The 17,624-nt window shown below is 35.4% G+C and overlaps 2 protein-coding genes across 12 annotated transcripts; one reads left to right on the top strand and one right to left on the bottom strand.

Moving 5' to 3' along the window:
• Positions 1-884: 884 nt before the first annotated feature.
• On the top strand, positions 885-2,436 carry LOC131062521 (protein BPS1, chloroplastic). Its single transcript, XM_057996207.2, has one exon. The coding sequence runs from the start codon at positions 1,023-1,025 to the stop codon at positions 2,139-2,141; it is 1,119 nt and encodes a 372-aa protein (XP_057852190.1). The 5' UTR covers positions 885-1,022; the 3' UTR covers positions 2,142-2,436.
• Positions 2,437-2,494: 58 nt separating this feature from the next.
• On the bottom strand, positions 2,495-9,983 carry LOC131062519 (uncharacterized). Of its 11 annotated transcripts, none has more exons than XM_057996206.2 (8): positions 9,862-9,983; positions 7,564-7,696; positions 6,494-6,691; positions 6,253-6,390; positions 5,005-5,198; positions 4,009-4,355; positions 3,470-3,869; positions 2,495-3,069 (listed from the first exon to the last, which is right to left on the bottom strand). In XM_057996206.2, the coding sequence occupies exons 2-8, from the start codon at positions 7,655-7,657 to the stop codon at positions 2,881-2,883; spliced, it is 1,560 nt and encodes a 519-aa protein (XP_057852189.1). In that variant the 5' UTR covers positions 7,658-7,696; positions 9,862-9,983; the 3' UTR covers positions 2,495-2,880. The 11 variants fall into 11 exon arrangements, with proteins under 11 accessions (XP_057852189.1, XP_057852181.1, XP_057852188.1 ...); XM_057996198.2 differs by having other exon boundaries at positions 6,494-7,349; XM_057996205.2 differs by having other exon boundaries at positions 7,564-7,711.
• Positions 9,984-17,624: the final 7,641 nt, after the last annotated feature.

A 17,624-nucleotide genomic window follows, 5' to 3' on the forward strand; every position in this document is an offset into this window, starting at 1 on the left:
AATACAAGGACATAACAATAAATGTCCATACATGTGTTTTGTTAGTTCGCAATGATTAACGAAATGGGTGGGAGCTCAAAAAACTGAATTTAAAATTTAAAAATTCTCGAGAGGTCGATCCTACAATAGAATTTGATCATGAAGGATGTAATAAACGTGGTTAATATAAGACAATGTTCAATTATAGATAAATAAATGAGAATAGGCAAATTAAAAAATTAAGTTGACTTCAAGAATTATGTCATTTGTCAATATAGAGTTATGGTAAATCATTTTCTCATAGTAGATACAACATCATTATTATATATGACTCCTACTTGCACCTCAGTTTTTCAGAGAGGAAGAAAGAGTTTCCAAAGCTTAGTTTCTTATAAGACGAGCCCCCATAACCTCTTGAATGGTGTGCAACAGACCCTCATCCACACCGCGGACAAATCAAAAATTAAACCCACGACATGAACTATCTAAACTGCAGTGGAAACTGAATGAGCTAACCCAAGGAATCTACTGGCACCTAATTTAACAGTTGCTTGTGCCTATTCCTATGTGCTTAGAGAACCCGTGACGCTAACATGTTTGGAAAAACATACATACGCTTTTCTTTATAATACTAGGCTAGGAGAGGAATGACAGCATATACTGCTCCCAATATTCTAGGGATATGTTAATTCCACTTCATTATTGTCCTAAAGAAAGAACGAACATGCAAACATAACTGTCATGAATTTATTGAACTAATTTATTGGGGACGTAAGGCTTTGATACTATTTTTAGTTAAAAAGTCTGCATACTAAAGTTGCCACTTGCAAGCCAGTATGATCCGTGACCATTCCAGCTGTGATTGTTTCCAATCCCAAACCAATCTGGGGCATGATTTTGCTGCTGCCCTGGTATGATCTGTCCTCTTTTTAAAGTTTGTTAAGTCTGACATATAAAACTGAACATCATGATAAAGTTCAGCATTCACAATTTAGGCTCTTAGAAGAGTTTCTTGATTGCATAGCATTTTTGCTTTAACAATCATGGCCACGATGACACAGATGGGTTCATCTCTATTATCTTCCTTAGGCACAGCCATCCAATCTTTAGCATACATATCAGCTGCCCACAAACTTTCTTCTTCATTCTCAGAAAGAAGAACTACAGAGTATTGCCTTGTTGACACAAACAGCCCCGTGGGAGAGTTTGAATGCCAGCTGGCTGCCAAGCTGGAGGTCCTCAAGCAGTCTGCCAAAATCAATCTTGAATGGCTGCACGAGGCCCTGGTAGTTGTGGCACACATCCACTCCACAGTTATTGGAGCCATGTCAGGCCTGCAGTTGCCCCTGACAGAGATGGAGCAGAGGGCAATAAATGAATACCTGGATGACAGTGTCAAGCTCCTGGATGCTTGCAATGTGATCAAGGAGAGCTTTGCCTATGTGGAGAGGTATCATATGTTAGTCCAGTTGGCACTGCATTCATTGGACAGCAAAGAGCCTGTGAATGACAATAAGATTACCAGGGCCAAGAATGTTTTCCATGAGTGTGTGGTGACCATCAAGAAGAAGGTCGAGGAGGTAGACAGGCAAGGACAACAGAGATCAAAGCTTGAGAATTGCAGCTCCATGCTGAGAAGAATGGGCGAAAAGCTCAACAACAACAACAATAACAACAGGAGCAGTAGCAACAACAATGCATTGGTCATTAGTGCCATGTATGGTGCAAAGATAAGCACCATTTTTTTATGTGGGGTATTGTCTATAACTCTATTGGTGAAGCCCAAGAGGATCCTCCCTAGCCTCCACCTAACCCACCAGCTCCCATGGGCCTCATCGATGCTGAAACTACAGCATAAGGTCAAGGAGGAGATTGACAGAAGGAAGGCCATTAAAGGTTCAGCTGCCCTGCTTGAAGAACTGGATGGTGTGCATCTGGAGGTGAAGACATTGTATAATGTTTTATTGAATCTGGATAAGGAGAAAGAGAAGGGATTTCCTATGATGGAGGAAATCAGGCAATCAGTTCCGAGGTTAAGGAAGTTTTCAGAAGATCTGCAGAAGAGGCTTGGTCCTGTGGAACAGAAAGTTAATGAGATTTATAGAATGTTGGTGTCTAGCAGAGTGGCCTTACTAGACATTATCAGTCATGTGAAGGACTAGACCATACCTGGTCACAAAATTCACACTGATGTATTTTCTGTGTATGATTTATTTTCACATTAAAAATTTCATATTTCTGTAAAGCTAAAAGAGCAGTTTAGTAGCCAAAACTTAGGACATGACTAGTTTTATTCTTCTAAATGGTGTCTTAACCACTTTGACATTGAATCCCACATATATGTCACATTAGTTTTAGTATATTAACTTCATACCCTACAATTTGTATTCCGATAACTTTGGGATTGAATCAACCATCGAACTTTCAAGAGGATGTAAATATCATCTTACCAAATCATAAAAGTCTAAACTCTAAAGTAAACCTTCTTAAGTATGCATTTATTGAAACAGAAGGGTCACAAGTGAACATATTTATATATATATATTGCAATTTTGTGTGGTAATTTCATTGACAGTTGACAGGGGCACAAAACTTTAACATTTACATATTGCAAATCTAGCCGGTAATCTCTATGACAGTCAGCAGGGGCCAAGAGCTTTTATTCAAGCTTTATTTGAAACTTGTAATCTCTTAATTATCCTACATGTTACATGTGCCCCAATGGGATAAGTTTATCCTTTCCCTGTTTGTTAAAAGAAATTCATGAAGTACTTCCAAATCTAGAGTTAGCAATACATGCCTTAACACTTTAAGAGATCTTCAAACTATTTCTGTTAAAAATGGATTCTTACCAAAATTTCCATTTCTTCTAGCTATAAGAAATCCTGCTACTCTAAGATGTTACTTCTTTGACCGAGCAATCAGGTTGTGTGCCTCTAGAAGCTTAACCAACTGATGTCTTGATATAGGTTTTATGAAAAAGTCGTCAACACCAGCAGCAAGAAACTGGTTTCTACCACTATCCAATGCATTGCCAGTTAATCCCACAATTGGGACTTTTAAGCCCATAGCTCGCAGCTCCTTAGTTGCCTGCATCAAACACAACATGAAACATAAAATTAGAAGAAAAAAAAATCTAGAATAAACTGTTTACCCAACAAATGATTTAGGAAAAGGCAAGTCAATCTTGGTTTATGACCGACTATGTAGATTTTAATGAAGGATGAAAATAGATATCTTTCCTGACTTCTCCAAGAGTTTAGGAATTTTAGCAAGGCTTGGTAAAGTCAAACTAATATGTGTACAAATAGTGTAAAAACTCCTTGTTATCACAAGGGTCCCATATGCCAAGTAGGCACTAGCTAGAGGAGGACTTAGACATGCCCCTTTTTTATTAAATCTCAATTGTTCTTTGTCTGTGCACGGAAATTCATCATCTTCAACTTAAACAAAACAAGAATACTTTAGAAGACAAAAAAAACACTTCTACCTCTAAACCATCCATAACAGGCATCTCTTTATCAATCAAAATCATGTCATATGAACTTCCATTACGACAGAGATCAACTGCTTTTTTTCCATTCTCCACATCATCACAATCAATATTGAAGCTTGCTACCAATTTCCTCAATATCTTTCGATTGACTTGATTATCCTCCACAATCAATACCTTTGGCTTGTTGCCAATCAGTGAATAATCAGCATATTTGTTTTCAGATATAGTGCCAGCCAATCCTCTCCCATCTATATGAATGTCAAATGGTTTTACCTCTGCTTCTCCATCTTCAATTATAGATTCACAAAGTTCAAAAGGCATCATCAATGAGAATGTACTCCCCTTACCGACCTCCGATTGAACTGCAACTGTGCCCCCAGATAATTCAGCAATCCTGCAAGAGAGGAATAAGACATTTCATGTTACAAAACTTCCATGTTGCTTATTTTATTCCAAAGAATCTTTAAATCTAATACTGCATGCAAATCAGTAAAAGTTGAGAAGGATGCAATTTGAAAAGCAGTAGTACATACTTTTTAGCAAAACAAAGTCCAAGGCCTGTTCCACCACCACCTTGGACTGAACCTGCTCCTTTAAACTGAGTGTAAGGTAAAAAAAGCTTTGCTCTATCTTCTTTGCTGATACCTATACCAGTATCCTCAACCGACAAAGTTAGACTTGCAAAGGTTTTCTGTTTATTGGTACTCTCTTTCTGTTTTCCATTACAAGAGCAAAACTTGCATCTCTGCACACCCTCTATTTGAATGGGCTCCATCTGGAAAGGATCTTCAATGAATGTGCCATTGCAAACTATGCGAAGTCCAACTTTTCCATTGCAAGGAGTAAATTTTGAGGCATTAGAGAGATAATTAGCAAGAACCTGTAGCATTGCATGTTCATTTAGATTAGCTTGAGCTTTGACAGTATTGAAAATTGACAACTATCAGGTTTCTTCCTATGATATCACATCACAAAAACCCAAAAATAATCATAAATACATAATTAAACCATGAAATGACATAAATACACCATTGACCCTTGAAATTGAATAAACACCATTTTCTTCTGGCAGCATGGTTATCATACACAAAAATTACTTAGTGCCAAGAATGAATCATCAATGAAACAAAATCAAAATATTATCATAATAGAATATATTCAAGAAGTACAAGGGTGCATTCAATTGAGTTTGGAAGTCCAAAACTACCCTCAGTTTATGCTTTTAAGAGATCAATGGCATGTAGCACAATCATGAAAATTCAATGCCTCCAAAGTCATGATAAGACTAACGGTAGGGGTATAAGAGTAAAAAAAACCTCAAAAAAATTGCTTTTTTAAAATATCTCAAAGCATTTAGCTCAGAGATGCTATAATAATAAAATATTTGATTTCTTACAGCTGAACTCTAATAAAAAAACATTAGCAATATGCATGATAAATGAATTCTTTACATACAAAAGCATTATATGTATTATGCATAATAGCAAGGTTTGACCAAAGTATACTACAAGACCATCTAGTAGGCTTACCTGGCGGAGACGATGCTTGTCTCCAATCAGTTCATGATGAGAAAGAAGCTGCTTCGTTGCATCATCAATCCATATGTAAAACTTGATTCCTTTTGAATCAAAAATATCTTTGAAAGCACATACCAAAGAACTTACGAGCTCTCCCATCTTGAAAGGTTGTTTTTCAAGATGAAGTTTTCCAGCTTCAATTTTACCTGCACTCAATAATTATTAACAACTACAATATTAACTCAATTTGAGAGTTGAACACATCAAGACATGACAAAAACACTAAGTTGCTAGTCCTGGTATGGGGATGGGTAGGGGTAAAGGCTTGAATACACACTCACACATACATATATATAAACTGTAATACTCAATATTACTATAATTTATAATTTTATATATATTAAAAATTACAAAAACATGAATAGTCAAAATTGTCAATAAATAAAATATCAAAACACTTTAGAATTTGCAAAAAGAAAAATATTCATAAATTCATAATTTACTGAAATAAAAATTACTGAAGAATTCATAACTTGTTGAAATGTATAAATTTAAGCAAAATAAGTTGTTTTCCATGGAGTCTTTGGATAGGAGGATTTTGGAACAAGGAGACCAAGGGCCTAGATTTGAGGGGCCTCATGGGGTCCGTGGGTGGTGCCCTTGGCACATTCCCTATCATGGTACATAGCAAAGTTGACAAACAGAGCCCTTACCACTAAGCCCAAATTAAGGTCTTTGAAACCACACAAACCTTCATGGCTCACGCCATTTTTACAATTTTATCACTATGATTTATGCAATACCAAGTCCTTGCTATTTCAAGTCATATCTTCATTCTTTAAAAAACTAAGAATAAAATTGAAAAATCTAACCAATCTAAATAATGAAGGCTACTAATTTTTAATCAATAAGTGAACAATGATTACTTTAAGTTCAAATCAGGGTTAGTAAATACTTAATTTTTTACATTACAAGAAATTGAGTTTTTTCACTGACTTCCACCAAGATACGCTTGCATCATGAACCCTGGGTTAACCCCAAGCCATCATAACCTTGAACCGGGAATCAAACCAAGCCCAAATGGATACAAGGGAGGGTTAAAGAAGTTGATGATCATATTTAAACAACTATTGAAAAGAAAAGATGCAAATGAAGTACATCCATTTTTAAGAAAATTGTTCAATTTGGATAAAGTGTAGAGACTGAACTATATAGCTATTGGAAACTATTTTTTTAAAACGAAAGATAAAGAGCACTAACCCATGTCAAGCACATCATTCAATATACGGATCATACAAGATGATGAAGCATCCATCATTTGGAGAATCTCCCGATGTTCATCAGAAAGGCTACTTCCAAGCATATGGCCAATACCCAACACAACAGCATTAAAAGGCACTGCAAAAATTAATCTTTAGTAAGCTTCTTCTATAAGATTAGAATCTTTGTTAAGAAGAGAAAAAGAAAAAAAATAGTGCAATCATCTAGCATTTCTACCTACCTCTTATTTCATGAAAAATGAAATTTAGGAACTGCTTCATGCACTTTATCTTCTCTGGGTATTCGGCCTTGTTCTGTTGGAAAGCTTGAATTGTTTTATTCTCTTTCATCCTGCATTTTGAAAGAGACTCTTCCAGTGCTTTGGTTGTAACATACAATTGCTTGTCTGAATCCCTTCGCAAGTATTCTCTAAAGAGGGCTATGAAAGCAGAAAAACATGTGATCCCTAAAACATTTAAAGCTTGTGGAGCAAAAATGTAGGGAGACATAAATGAGTGAATTGCTACTAAGATAAAGAAATATAAACATGAAAGCCCTAAGATCCCAAAAGAAGAGGCTTCAGCTGTCAAATGTAAAGATTGAGATAACAGAAATGGAAGAGCTGTGAGAATGGAAAAATCAATGTATTGCAGATCCCACCTTGAAACATCGTTATTCAATATAGGCTTTTTATCCGAGGAATTATCAATGAACCATAAAATAGAGCCCGCAAAAAGCAATGTCCACGAAACATAACAACACACTATTTGACTCCTTTCGTAGTATAACAGAAGACAAGTAAAGAGCAGAACAGAAAGGCATCCAACAAATGTCCATGGAACTACAAATGACAGTCTTAATCCTTCTGTCACAACATGAATCAATATAACTCCGAAAAGCAATAGACTGAAACATCCAACAGAGAAAAGAACTTCTCTTTTATGGTGAATCCACTGAAAATATTCGAAGTCCTTCAAAGAATCAGATTTCTTTATTGATGTTTTCGTGTCATTCCACATTGAAACTTGGGGAACCTTGCAACCAAAAGACATCCTTGATGATTGGCTCTTCTCTACAAAAGTTTGTATCGTCCCCTGCTACAAGCCCTATTCATTAAGGCCAAAACAACTAGACAATAATATTTCATAATTAACTACAACCTGCAACCTACCTATGTGCAAATAAAAGCTCAATAGATTTCATCATTAAGTGCAATCTGCAACATATGTGCAAATAAAAGCTCAATATATTTCATAATTAAGTGCAATCTGCAATCTACGTGCAAATCAAAATTCAAATTTGTTCACTTACATTGGAATTGGAAATTGCAAAATGCTGCACTGGAATTTGTCGATTTCTCATTGTTCTCTATCCAAGCTTTATTATTAGCGCAACATGTCTCCATAAGCCAATTCAGCTATGATGGTTTTATTTTGCACCTGCCCTGTCGTATCCACAGCTTCAACAAATTGCGCATAGTAAGCTGTTGAGTTGCCATAACGCACACTAAAGCTTTAAGACTTTGCCACAACTTTGAAGTCTCAAAGTATCAAGATCAAATATGAAACCTTGATCTAAATGCATAACAGTCTGTGAAGTTTGTGAAATTTGCATGTTTAAACTTATGCTGGGGCCAATATGAAACCTTGATCTAAATGCATAACAGCTAAAAATTATTCTGTGAAGTTTGTGAAATTTGCATGTTTAAACTTATGCTGGGCCAAAATGCCATGGAAAATTTAGAACAAAGTTCAACGCAGAGACATTGGAGTATGTCAAGAAGAAAAACTCAAATCAAGTCCTACAAAGATCACATTATGCACAGGTTGTGAATGCAAATGTAAAAATGTGGCAATGTCGCACGATACTAAATAAACACAGCCAGGCAGGAAACAGTTGAAAGAGTTGTCAAAAAAAGGGGGCAGTGGATGGCAAGAATAGGGGCAATTCTGTTCCAAACAGTTAAAAGTCTTGTTTACCTGGCTGAGAAAAAAACCATGGAGTTAAAAACGAGGGTTTCAACGCTAGGGTTTAACAGAATAGAAGAAATATAGCAGAAAAAAGAACAGCTAGGATATAATGAGATTTGAAAAGATACTATTTTAAAATTTTCACCATAGATCCTCACTTTCTCCCCGCAGCAGGGTGAGGTAGGTTCAAGTTCTAGCGGAGATCAAGCAGAGAGTTCTAGCCCGATTAAATTGTTGATTGGGAGGCAGGGAAAGCGGAGTTCAAGCAAATAAGCATTTAACCATTAGATGTGCCGAAAACCAATCAGATTAAAATGGAAGACCACAAATTGAACGAGCAAAACAGCTCAGAAACACTACAGCATACTAAAATAAACGGCTTTTGCTAATTCAACGAGATTTTCGATTGAATAGCTCAAGATTTAGATAAAATAACAGGAATGGCTAAAAATACACAATATTTGTCAACAAACAACACGAAATACAGGAATTTTAGAGCTATAAACTGAAGCACTGAAAAGCGCTAAATGAATCGGGCTTGAAGCAGAAATATCTTTAGAAATACGGTTATAAGAACTGAGCTCTCAATATTTAAGAAGCATTCGAAGCATCAATTTCTTAAATTTATTTTACCCCCGTTTTACTAAAATAGCTAAATAATGCATCAAATTTAGAACAATTAATTAGAATGTCTACAAAATCATGAAAATTTAATAAGAAATTTGACAAACGGTTAACAGAGCACCAAAATTTCAAAATTTAATAAGAATTTTTACAGAACGGTTAAATATTGCTCAAGTTCAGCACAATTTTCCAGAACACAGCTAAAATTGAACAAGACTAAAAATATAATTTACAGAATTCAACAAGACTTTCAACAAAACTCTTAAATACACAACAGCTATACAGAGATTTTCCACAAGATAACTAAGGTATCAAATTTAGAGTAATGTAATAAATACACCAGATTTACGAGTTTTAGTAGGATTTGGATGAACATAGTTATAAATGTTCCTGTTTTCTCCATCTTTACAAAAATAAACAAGATTTCCCATAAGCCGCTAAAATGTACCAAATTTTAGCTGTAAATACTAAAAATTTGATCAAAAGTATGGTTATAGCAATAAATTATCTTCACCTTGACAAAACTGATTAAAATTTTCTTCAAGGTAATCAAGAATGTACCAATTTTTTTAACAAAATTGATCAAGATTTTTCATATATGTAAAATTGCATTAAATTTACAAGATTTAAAAATGTAAAATATAAAAATTATATCAAAACTATCAGCTTTACAAACTTAAATAAGATTTCTTCAAGATAATCAACACTGTACTACATTTCACAAAATATTGAGTAAGATTCTTCACAATATATCTAAAATTTTATTAAATTTAGACTTCAAAATCAAACAAGATTTAAAAATATAAAATTTATACCAAAATTAAATCAGTTATACAAATTTACATAAGATTTTTTCAAGATAAACAACAATGTATTATATTTCTCAGTTTTTACAAAATTAAACAACATTCTTCACAATATATATAAAATTGCATTAAATTTGCAACTTCAAAATCAAACAAAATAAAACTGTATCAAAAATAAATTAATTAACATTTAGACATTTAAAACTTACCAAAATTTCACCAATTTCAGCAACTCTGGAACTTTTACATTAACAGCAAAATTTTCACCAAAAAGAGCTTTTATTAAAAACTTCTTTGGTTCTTCCTTTCCAGCTTTAAAGCATGCGGTGACTTTTTCTACCTATGACTTTTCAAAAGAAAAAAAACTGCTCTTATTTAGAATTATATTTATTGATTTATTTGAAATACAATTTTTTTTTCAATTATTCAATACTATTAAAATCTTCTAAAGAACGGTAAAAAATCATATATTTTAAAATATTAATAATAATAATTCCTTCTTTCTTCTAATACTTAATTCTTTTTGGTTATTATCATTTGTGTGCAAAATCATTTGTTCAATTACTAACAAAGAATATTATTACAATTTATTATTGTTTATGAAGATGATAACTAGGTTTCATTAAATGTGACCAAAACCATCAAGAAATACAAAACCGCTTGTGGTCCCTTATTACAAACCATGAGCACTAAGCAAGTTGTTGTGCTTAGCAAGTGGTTTTCTCAGGTGACCACATGTTGAAGTAAATAGGTCACTTGTAGTGAAAGCCAAAAGTTACACATTCATTTGTCTAGAGGGTGGCACAATCCTAGTTGTTGGTGGTGGCAATGAAACAGACAAGGAGTGGACTTAAAAGGCTTATCAAACTTCATGAATTACTATTACTTAGAGGCAGCTTATTAACCATATTGGTTGCTAAATATGGCAAGGGGATGGTCACATGTTGTTATAGGTGTCCTTTAGCTCTATGGTTTTTGTGTCAAGTTTGTGGTGGGTAAATTTATTAAACAATAATTCCTTTAATTCTTATTTTGGCAAGTTGGGGTGATGAGGATAAGGGACACTAAGGAGGGTCTCATCTCTTTCTAATGGATGAAGCATATTTTGTTTGTTGTTAATGTATTATTATTAAGTGAGTACAAATATGTAATGGTGAAAAATGCATATCTTAGATTCTATTTTTTGCTATGGATTCATTTTGTTATGTTTGGTTTTAAAGAGGGGATTATTTTACAAGGTGTATTTTAGTATGAGAGTTGGCAAATAATTTGATCTTTATCCAAATTAGCTTGCATGTATCTTGAGTGAGGAATCAATTTGATGAAGGCTCCAATTTTATGAAGGGGAATTATAAAGATAGTGTAATCTTAGACCATCCAAAAAATAATTTTATTTTTATATATCTTGGCTCCTATGGCATGAAAAATATCTAAGACTTCATTTTTAAGTTTTTTATTTTTTTTATGAACAGGCATTTTCATTAATATATTTAAAGGTGCACTATTCACAAAAAAGGGTAGGAGGATACGAGATCACTCCTCGAGAGTCACTTGGAAAAACAACTTAAAGCAAAAACACGGGCAGTGCCTGGAAGCAAAATACAAAAAAAGGCCACTAAATGGCTAAAGTAGTGGCCAATGGTGGTGGTGGTGGTGGAGGATCATTATCATCTTTACAACCCCATATATCAGTGGGGTTGGGAGTGTTATCTAGAAGGGATCACCCCTCCTCGACAACAACTTATTCTTCTTTCTCAGTCTCCTTCTTGGCTGGAGAAATGGAAAGTGATAATCGTGGAAGACATTTGGATGAGCTCGGCCAACTAGAATCAATGTCGGTGTCCAACCAACCTGTGCCACCACTAGGCAAGGGGTCCACTCCTCCTGTGTTCCACCCAAAAGAAGAGCCGCCAGGTGGCAGAATGCCTGCACTGAAAGTCTCTTCTGCCACCAAACTGGCGGTGAGGGGCCTGGGAATGCAAAGTGTGTGAGTGGTGTGTAGAGGAGCTATGAATGTGTTGTTTGTCATGGGGCAAAGACCAGGTACCAAACATAGAAGGGTCTAGCGGCATATAGGGAGCATTTTGTTGGCAATTGACACTCAATTGGTTGGTTTCACTATGTTGTCATTAATGGCAACATGGTATTTTGTTTCGGCTTCATGTTTTGGTTTAGTTGTGTACCGGCAGGCACTTCACAGACACTACATCGACACCAACAGGATAGAAGGATTTCTTTGGTTACCGGCAATGCAAGCCGACATGGTTTAGAATATGGTTATCGGTATTGGAGGCCGACATCTCTTGGATCCAACATCAGCAATTGTTTTTTATATTCATGTATTTATGTTATCTAGCCGACATGTAATTTGATATTGTAATAATCTTTGTGAGTCGACATAAGGCATGATAAGTTGTATAGGGTATATAAGTTAGTTGGATTAGATCATTTTGATATAGATATGATGATGGAAGTGTGGATACAATATGATGCGAAATATATCAGAGAGATTATGTATGTGAGGATATTTATGTAAGGGTTATTCCGGTAAAGGGTTTAGGGTTTTAGACCTGAACATACGGAGCTTAACTGGAATTGTATTTTGGCATAGAAGATGAGATCTTTTGTAGTTCACCACTTCTTGGATTGTAGTCTGGGTTTATATGTATTTAGTGAGACTCCTTTTGTGATTGAGCAGTGTGCTCTAGGCTGTAAGCCTTCCTGCAAGTGCAGGCCCCTTATATTTTGTAATATCTCTTCATATGGCCAGTGGATTGATATTGTGGGTCACAAATCCCACCGTGGTTTTTCCTCTTTGAAGTTTTCCACGTTATGTGTGTTATGGTTCTCATTTATGTGATTGGCTTATTGGTTGCTTTACTTCTTTCAATTTTGTATGTATTGGTGTACCGGTTGGTGTATGCATGTTTTAATAAGGTTAAAATTGTTCTTTCCGGTACAACCCTGATTACCCCCCCCCCCTCTCAGTGTTATTGGATTCCAACACATTTCCCCAATGCCACAAAAGCTCTTGTAAGTGGCCCACCTCAAGAATAACCTTGTTGGCTTGTACTTGTATCTGAAGCATTACATCATTACAAATGTAAGCTTTGGTAAACATGGAAACTTGAATATCAAGAGAGTTATGATAAAAAATAGCAACATTCCTATCTTTCCATATAGTGAAAAACCTCCCAATCTTGAAGGAATTCCATATTTGCATGATCTAAAAGGGAGATTGGGAGAAATCTCCCAACAAGATCATATGCCAAGAAAAAGGCTCAGGCTGAAAGGGTCGAAAAAATCATGAATCCATGTCCATAATTGTTAGGCTCTTTTTCAAAACCAAAAGAGGTGAATGAAAGTTTGAGGTTGCCAAAAAAATGGGCAGCGGGGGTCTAGCACACCCAAATGCCGCAGGTGAGAGCCCAACAACAAGCCTTGGAAAAGAATACACCAAGAAAAATGAGCCAGCTTCGGCTCAACAATAGCCGACCAAATAGTGTTAAATCTACGACGCCATGCAAACTAAGAAGATTGCAAATGCCACCAAGTATTCAAGGTTGGAACTATAGGCAAATGAGGAACAAGCCAATTGTATCCTAGTCCGTGTCATGTCTCCATCTATGACCTAATAATGATTAGCAATTATGTGATCAAGGGTGACAACCTTGATAGCATCCTCAATTAGCTAGAAGTTAGAAGATAACAATTTGTGCATAGTACTAATGGTTAATTGTATATTTATATCAATTTTAGCACAAAGACATTGTGAAAAATCATCTTATTCCATAAGACTTCATGATTTTTCTATCAAGCCTCCAAGAAAAGCATATGAAGACTAGAGATGGGATATGCCATTCTCACAATCAAGGAATGAAGATCTAAGAGCATCCACATCTTCTGATAGCATCTATTCATGGAGAAACTTCATGTGAATCGATCATGTAATGAATATCACACCCAAAAGAGAAGATAGTGAAGTTAGCATCAGACCATCATTAACCTCCATCAATTATTATCTCTATGAAAAAATAAGATCGACTTGTAGTGACAATGGAGACAATCTAGATACATATTTGATTGTCCTCACAATGGGAGAAGTATCATAAAAAAAGGAGTATCTATTGGATTATATTATCGAGTAGCCTTCCCAACATCGATTAAGGCTTTAACCCAACAAATACAGTTATCCAAGCCATTAGAATTATTGCCTAAACTAATCAATTAGCATCGATTGAAGGGAGACATCAAATGAATATTGATTAAGGACTTTATCAAACCCATTGGCTAGTTAATCAAATACTTGATTATATTAATCAAGTAACTATTGAATATAGATGTTCATGAAAGAGTGCGATTAGTCATAAATAAATGCTTATTCATCATCAAGTTCAATCAATTATCTAACTAATTGTTAGACAACAAGCTAACCAAGAGGTGTGATTTGTACAGAAGAGAGGTGAGATCAAGAGAGAGATGTATCTATTACCAAACGAAGGGGGTACAACTGTTCAACTATACAAGATATAATAGGAGATTGATCCTCATTCCCCAAAGATCAGGGGAATTTGTCTTGCCTTTTATTTGTATCCTAAACAGATCGGCTCTTTTGAGCATTCATTGTCATCGACATAAAGGTTGCATACTTCAAAGTTTATATCAGAAACAACACCAATATACTGCATGTGTTTCAGGCACCAATCAGAGACAACAATCGAACTTCATCACTATTAGTGATAGAAGATTATCATCCGCATAATACCATTTCTCGCTATAAATCCAAGGAGAAGATTCAAAGCATATAATTCACAGCAATAACATTCTACATTGTAGTTGACTCCCCAAGAAAATATAAAAAATAATTATATTTGTTTTGGACAACAATGTAGCATACCATAAATGTCACAGAAACTACCTTGACAATTCTGCAAATTGAAATTGAAGTGAGGAATAGGTGTGATTTAGAAATACAACAAAGAACACATGTTGGCAGTTGGACACATCGGAGCATAGTAAAGAGGAAAATCCTCAACGTTCAAGAATGGATGGTGTTTAATAATATATGCATAACTGAATATTATATAAGAAAAGAATTATATGAAGACAATGCAATAAATGAGATAATATATATATCAAATCTATACACCATTACTATTGCTAGAATACATGTTCAGATTAGACACAACAACTTCACCATTCTAAGCGAATATCACCATCTTTGTGTAATACCCAAATTATCATATCGAATCTGGAACTTTCGAATCTGGAACTTAAATAATTATTTACTTTTAATTCCTTAATTGGATCTGCTCTGGTTAGCATTATCCCACTTGGCTTACCAATTGTCAGCTGTTAGTAGCAGCCAAGAGGGAAGACTGAGAGGGGGGTGAATCAGTCTTCACCAGAAATAACAGACTTGACCTCAAAATACAGATCTGATAAACTGCAGCATTAAGACTGAAAAACACAATGCACAACACCAAGATTTTGACGTGGAAAACTTGGTTAAGTGAAAAACCACGGTGGGAACCTACCCACAGTAAGATGATACTCTGCAGTAGTATGTGAAAATAATACAATGGGGAATGCACATGCATTCAGGCACACTGCCTAGAGCTCACTGCTCAAATAATATTTGCCTGAAAGGCTACAACCCTCAAGGAAGTCTCACTGACTTACAATAAGATTCGAACTACAATCCGGAAGAAATGAATTGAAAGAATAGCATCTCCAAATGCCAGATTACAGTTCCGATTAAGCACAGATGTCTTCCGTGCAACACCAATCTCATCACAAAATCAACACTGAAGGAAAAATCACTTGTTCACACACAAACCTCTCTCTGATAATGCAGACACAACATCGACACCCAAACTACATGACTATATCACCTATATATACAATTCATCAACCTTGACAACAAGGTTAGCTAAACCCTCAACCCTCAATTACAAAATTACATCACACGATACAAAGATCAACCACCAAACCAATATAATGATTTAAATAGCATAGCATGGTCCTAAATCAAATTCCCAAATGCACAACTCCACCTAAAATCATGCCAAGATCAACCGCAACATGCTACACCACCACAAATACCGCATAACACGAAAATCATTACTGGTTGATAGAAACCACCAAAATCCACACAACGATCAATGCAAATCACCAAAACAAATAGGACACAACTAGGAAACACCAGCAAGTACGTTAGAATCATCAGAAATATCTGCACCAATACCTCTTTTCAAATCTTCATCAGTCAATGTCTGAAAGCTCAAGAACACAACCAATCAACACCTGTTATGAGTAAAGATAACTTGCGGAGTACCGAATCATGATCCATTTGAAATGAAGATACACAATACCATCATAAACAATATCCCAAAAGATCAACACCAAATCTGATCACACTAGAGTATACCGAAGGATATACCGAACTCTACAAAACAGTGATTAGAAAACCAACACAACAAACTGGATCAGAAAATCTTCCCAATCTGCAATCATCGGATCAATACACATGAATGTTGACATCAATGACAACAACATATCTTAGCAGCAACAATGCATGACAATATCCAACAATCTCCCCCTTTGGCATTGATGGCAACATATGAATGTGAAAAACAATCAATGCAAAGAAAAGATATCTCCAACAAACTCCCCCTAAGATCAAGACTTAGAAAGAAGTTTTTCACATGATCTCTCTCCCCCTTTGATAGCAATGCCAAAGCTCTCAAAAGAGAAAACCAAATAGAAACATGAATCTCTCTCCCCAAAACATAGACTACTCCAACAGAGGAGCGACACCAACTCACCAATCCGGATAAAGAGATAAAGCTCTGAAATCCACCAGAATGATGCAACACAATGCATCTAGTTCTCATCAAGAGGGGTGGATACCCCTAACTTGTTTGTCAAATAGATAAATGTATCTACAGGCAAAGGTTTAGTGAAAATATCAGCAATTTGTTCCTTTGTAGATACATACTCTAGCTTCACGTTCTCTTCACTAACTTGCTCTCTCAAGTAATGATATGTGATTGACACATATTTAGCCTTTGAATGTTGCACCAAATTCTTTGACATGTTAATAGCACTGGAATTATCACAGTATATAATAGCAGGCTCATCATAAATAACTCTGATATCCTTCAACATTTACTTCATCCAAACTACCTGAGTGCAATTACTAGCAGCAGCAATGTGCTCAGCTTCACTAGTAGATAAAGACACTGAATCTTCTTTCTTGTTAGCTCATGAAACCAAATTCTTACCCAAAAAGAATGCTCCACTAGTAGTGCTCTTCTGGTCATCAACATCGCCAGCCCAATCAAGATCAGTATAGGTGCAAATCATTAATCGTTATTTCTAGGATACCATAATCCATAGTCTACAGTTCCCTTCAGGTATCTAAATATCCTCTTCATAGCAGTGACATGACTCTCTTTAGGATCAACTTGATATCTAGCAACCATGCACACAACATGCATAACATTCGGCCCAGTCTGAGTAAGATACAACATTCCACCAACCATAGATCTATACAAACTCTGATTAGCTTTAGGAGATTCATCATTCTTGGACAATTTTCAACCAGTCACCATAGGCGTTCCAACCGGTTTGGAGTCATCTAATCCAAACTTCTTCAGCAATTTGTTCACATGCTTAGTTTGAGATATGAATATACCTTTTCTAGTATGTGCAATCTATGAAACTAAGAAAAATTTCATTTCACCAATCATAGACATCTCAAATTCTTTCTGCATATCACTGACAAACTTCATGCTCAAGTTATCATCACCACCAAAGATTATATCAAGAACAAAGACTTCAACAATCAAGATGTTATCATTTTCTATCTTAAAGTACATATTGTTGTCAGCGACACCTTTACTAAATCCCAATTTCAACAAGTATTTATCTAGTCTAGCATACCAAGCTCTAAGAGCTTGTTTCAGTG

This window comes from Cryptomeria japonica, chromosome 1 (genome assembly GCF_030272615.1).
Source record: "Cryptomeria japonica chromosome 1, Sugi_1.0, whole genome shotgun sequence".
Taxonomy (NCBI): Eukaryota; Viridiplantae; Streptophyta; class Pinopsida; order Cupressales; family Cupressaceae; genus Cryptomeria; species Cryptomeria japonica.

Coding starts and splice junctions, on each gene's coding strand:
- LOC131062521 (XM_057996207.2), top strand. CDS start 1,023: ATGGCCACGATGACACAGATGGGTTCATCTCTATTATCTTCCTTAGGC.
- LOC131062519 (XM_057996198.2), bottom strand. CDS start 7,614: ATGAGAAATCGACAAATTCCAGTGCAGCATTTTGCAATTTCCAATTCC. Junction 5,199..6,252: donor GAATGATGTGCTTGACATGG/GTTAGTGCTCTT, acceptor TATTGAGTGCAG/GTAAAATTGAAGCTGGAAAA. Junction 3,070..3,469: donor CTGTTATGGATGGTTTAGAG/GTAGAAGTGTTT, acceptor TGTTTGATGCAG/GCAACTAAGGAGCTGCGAGC.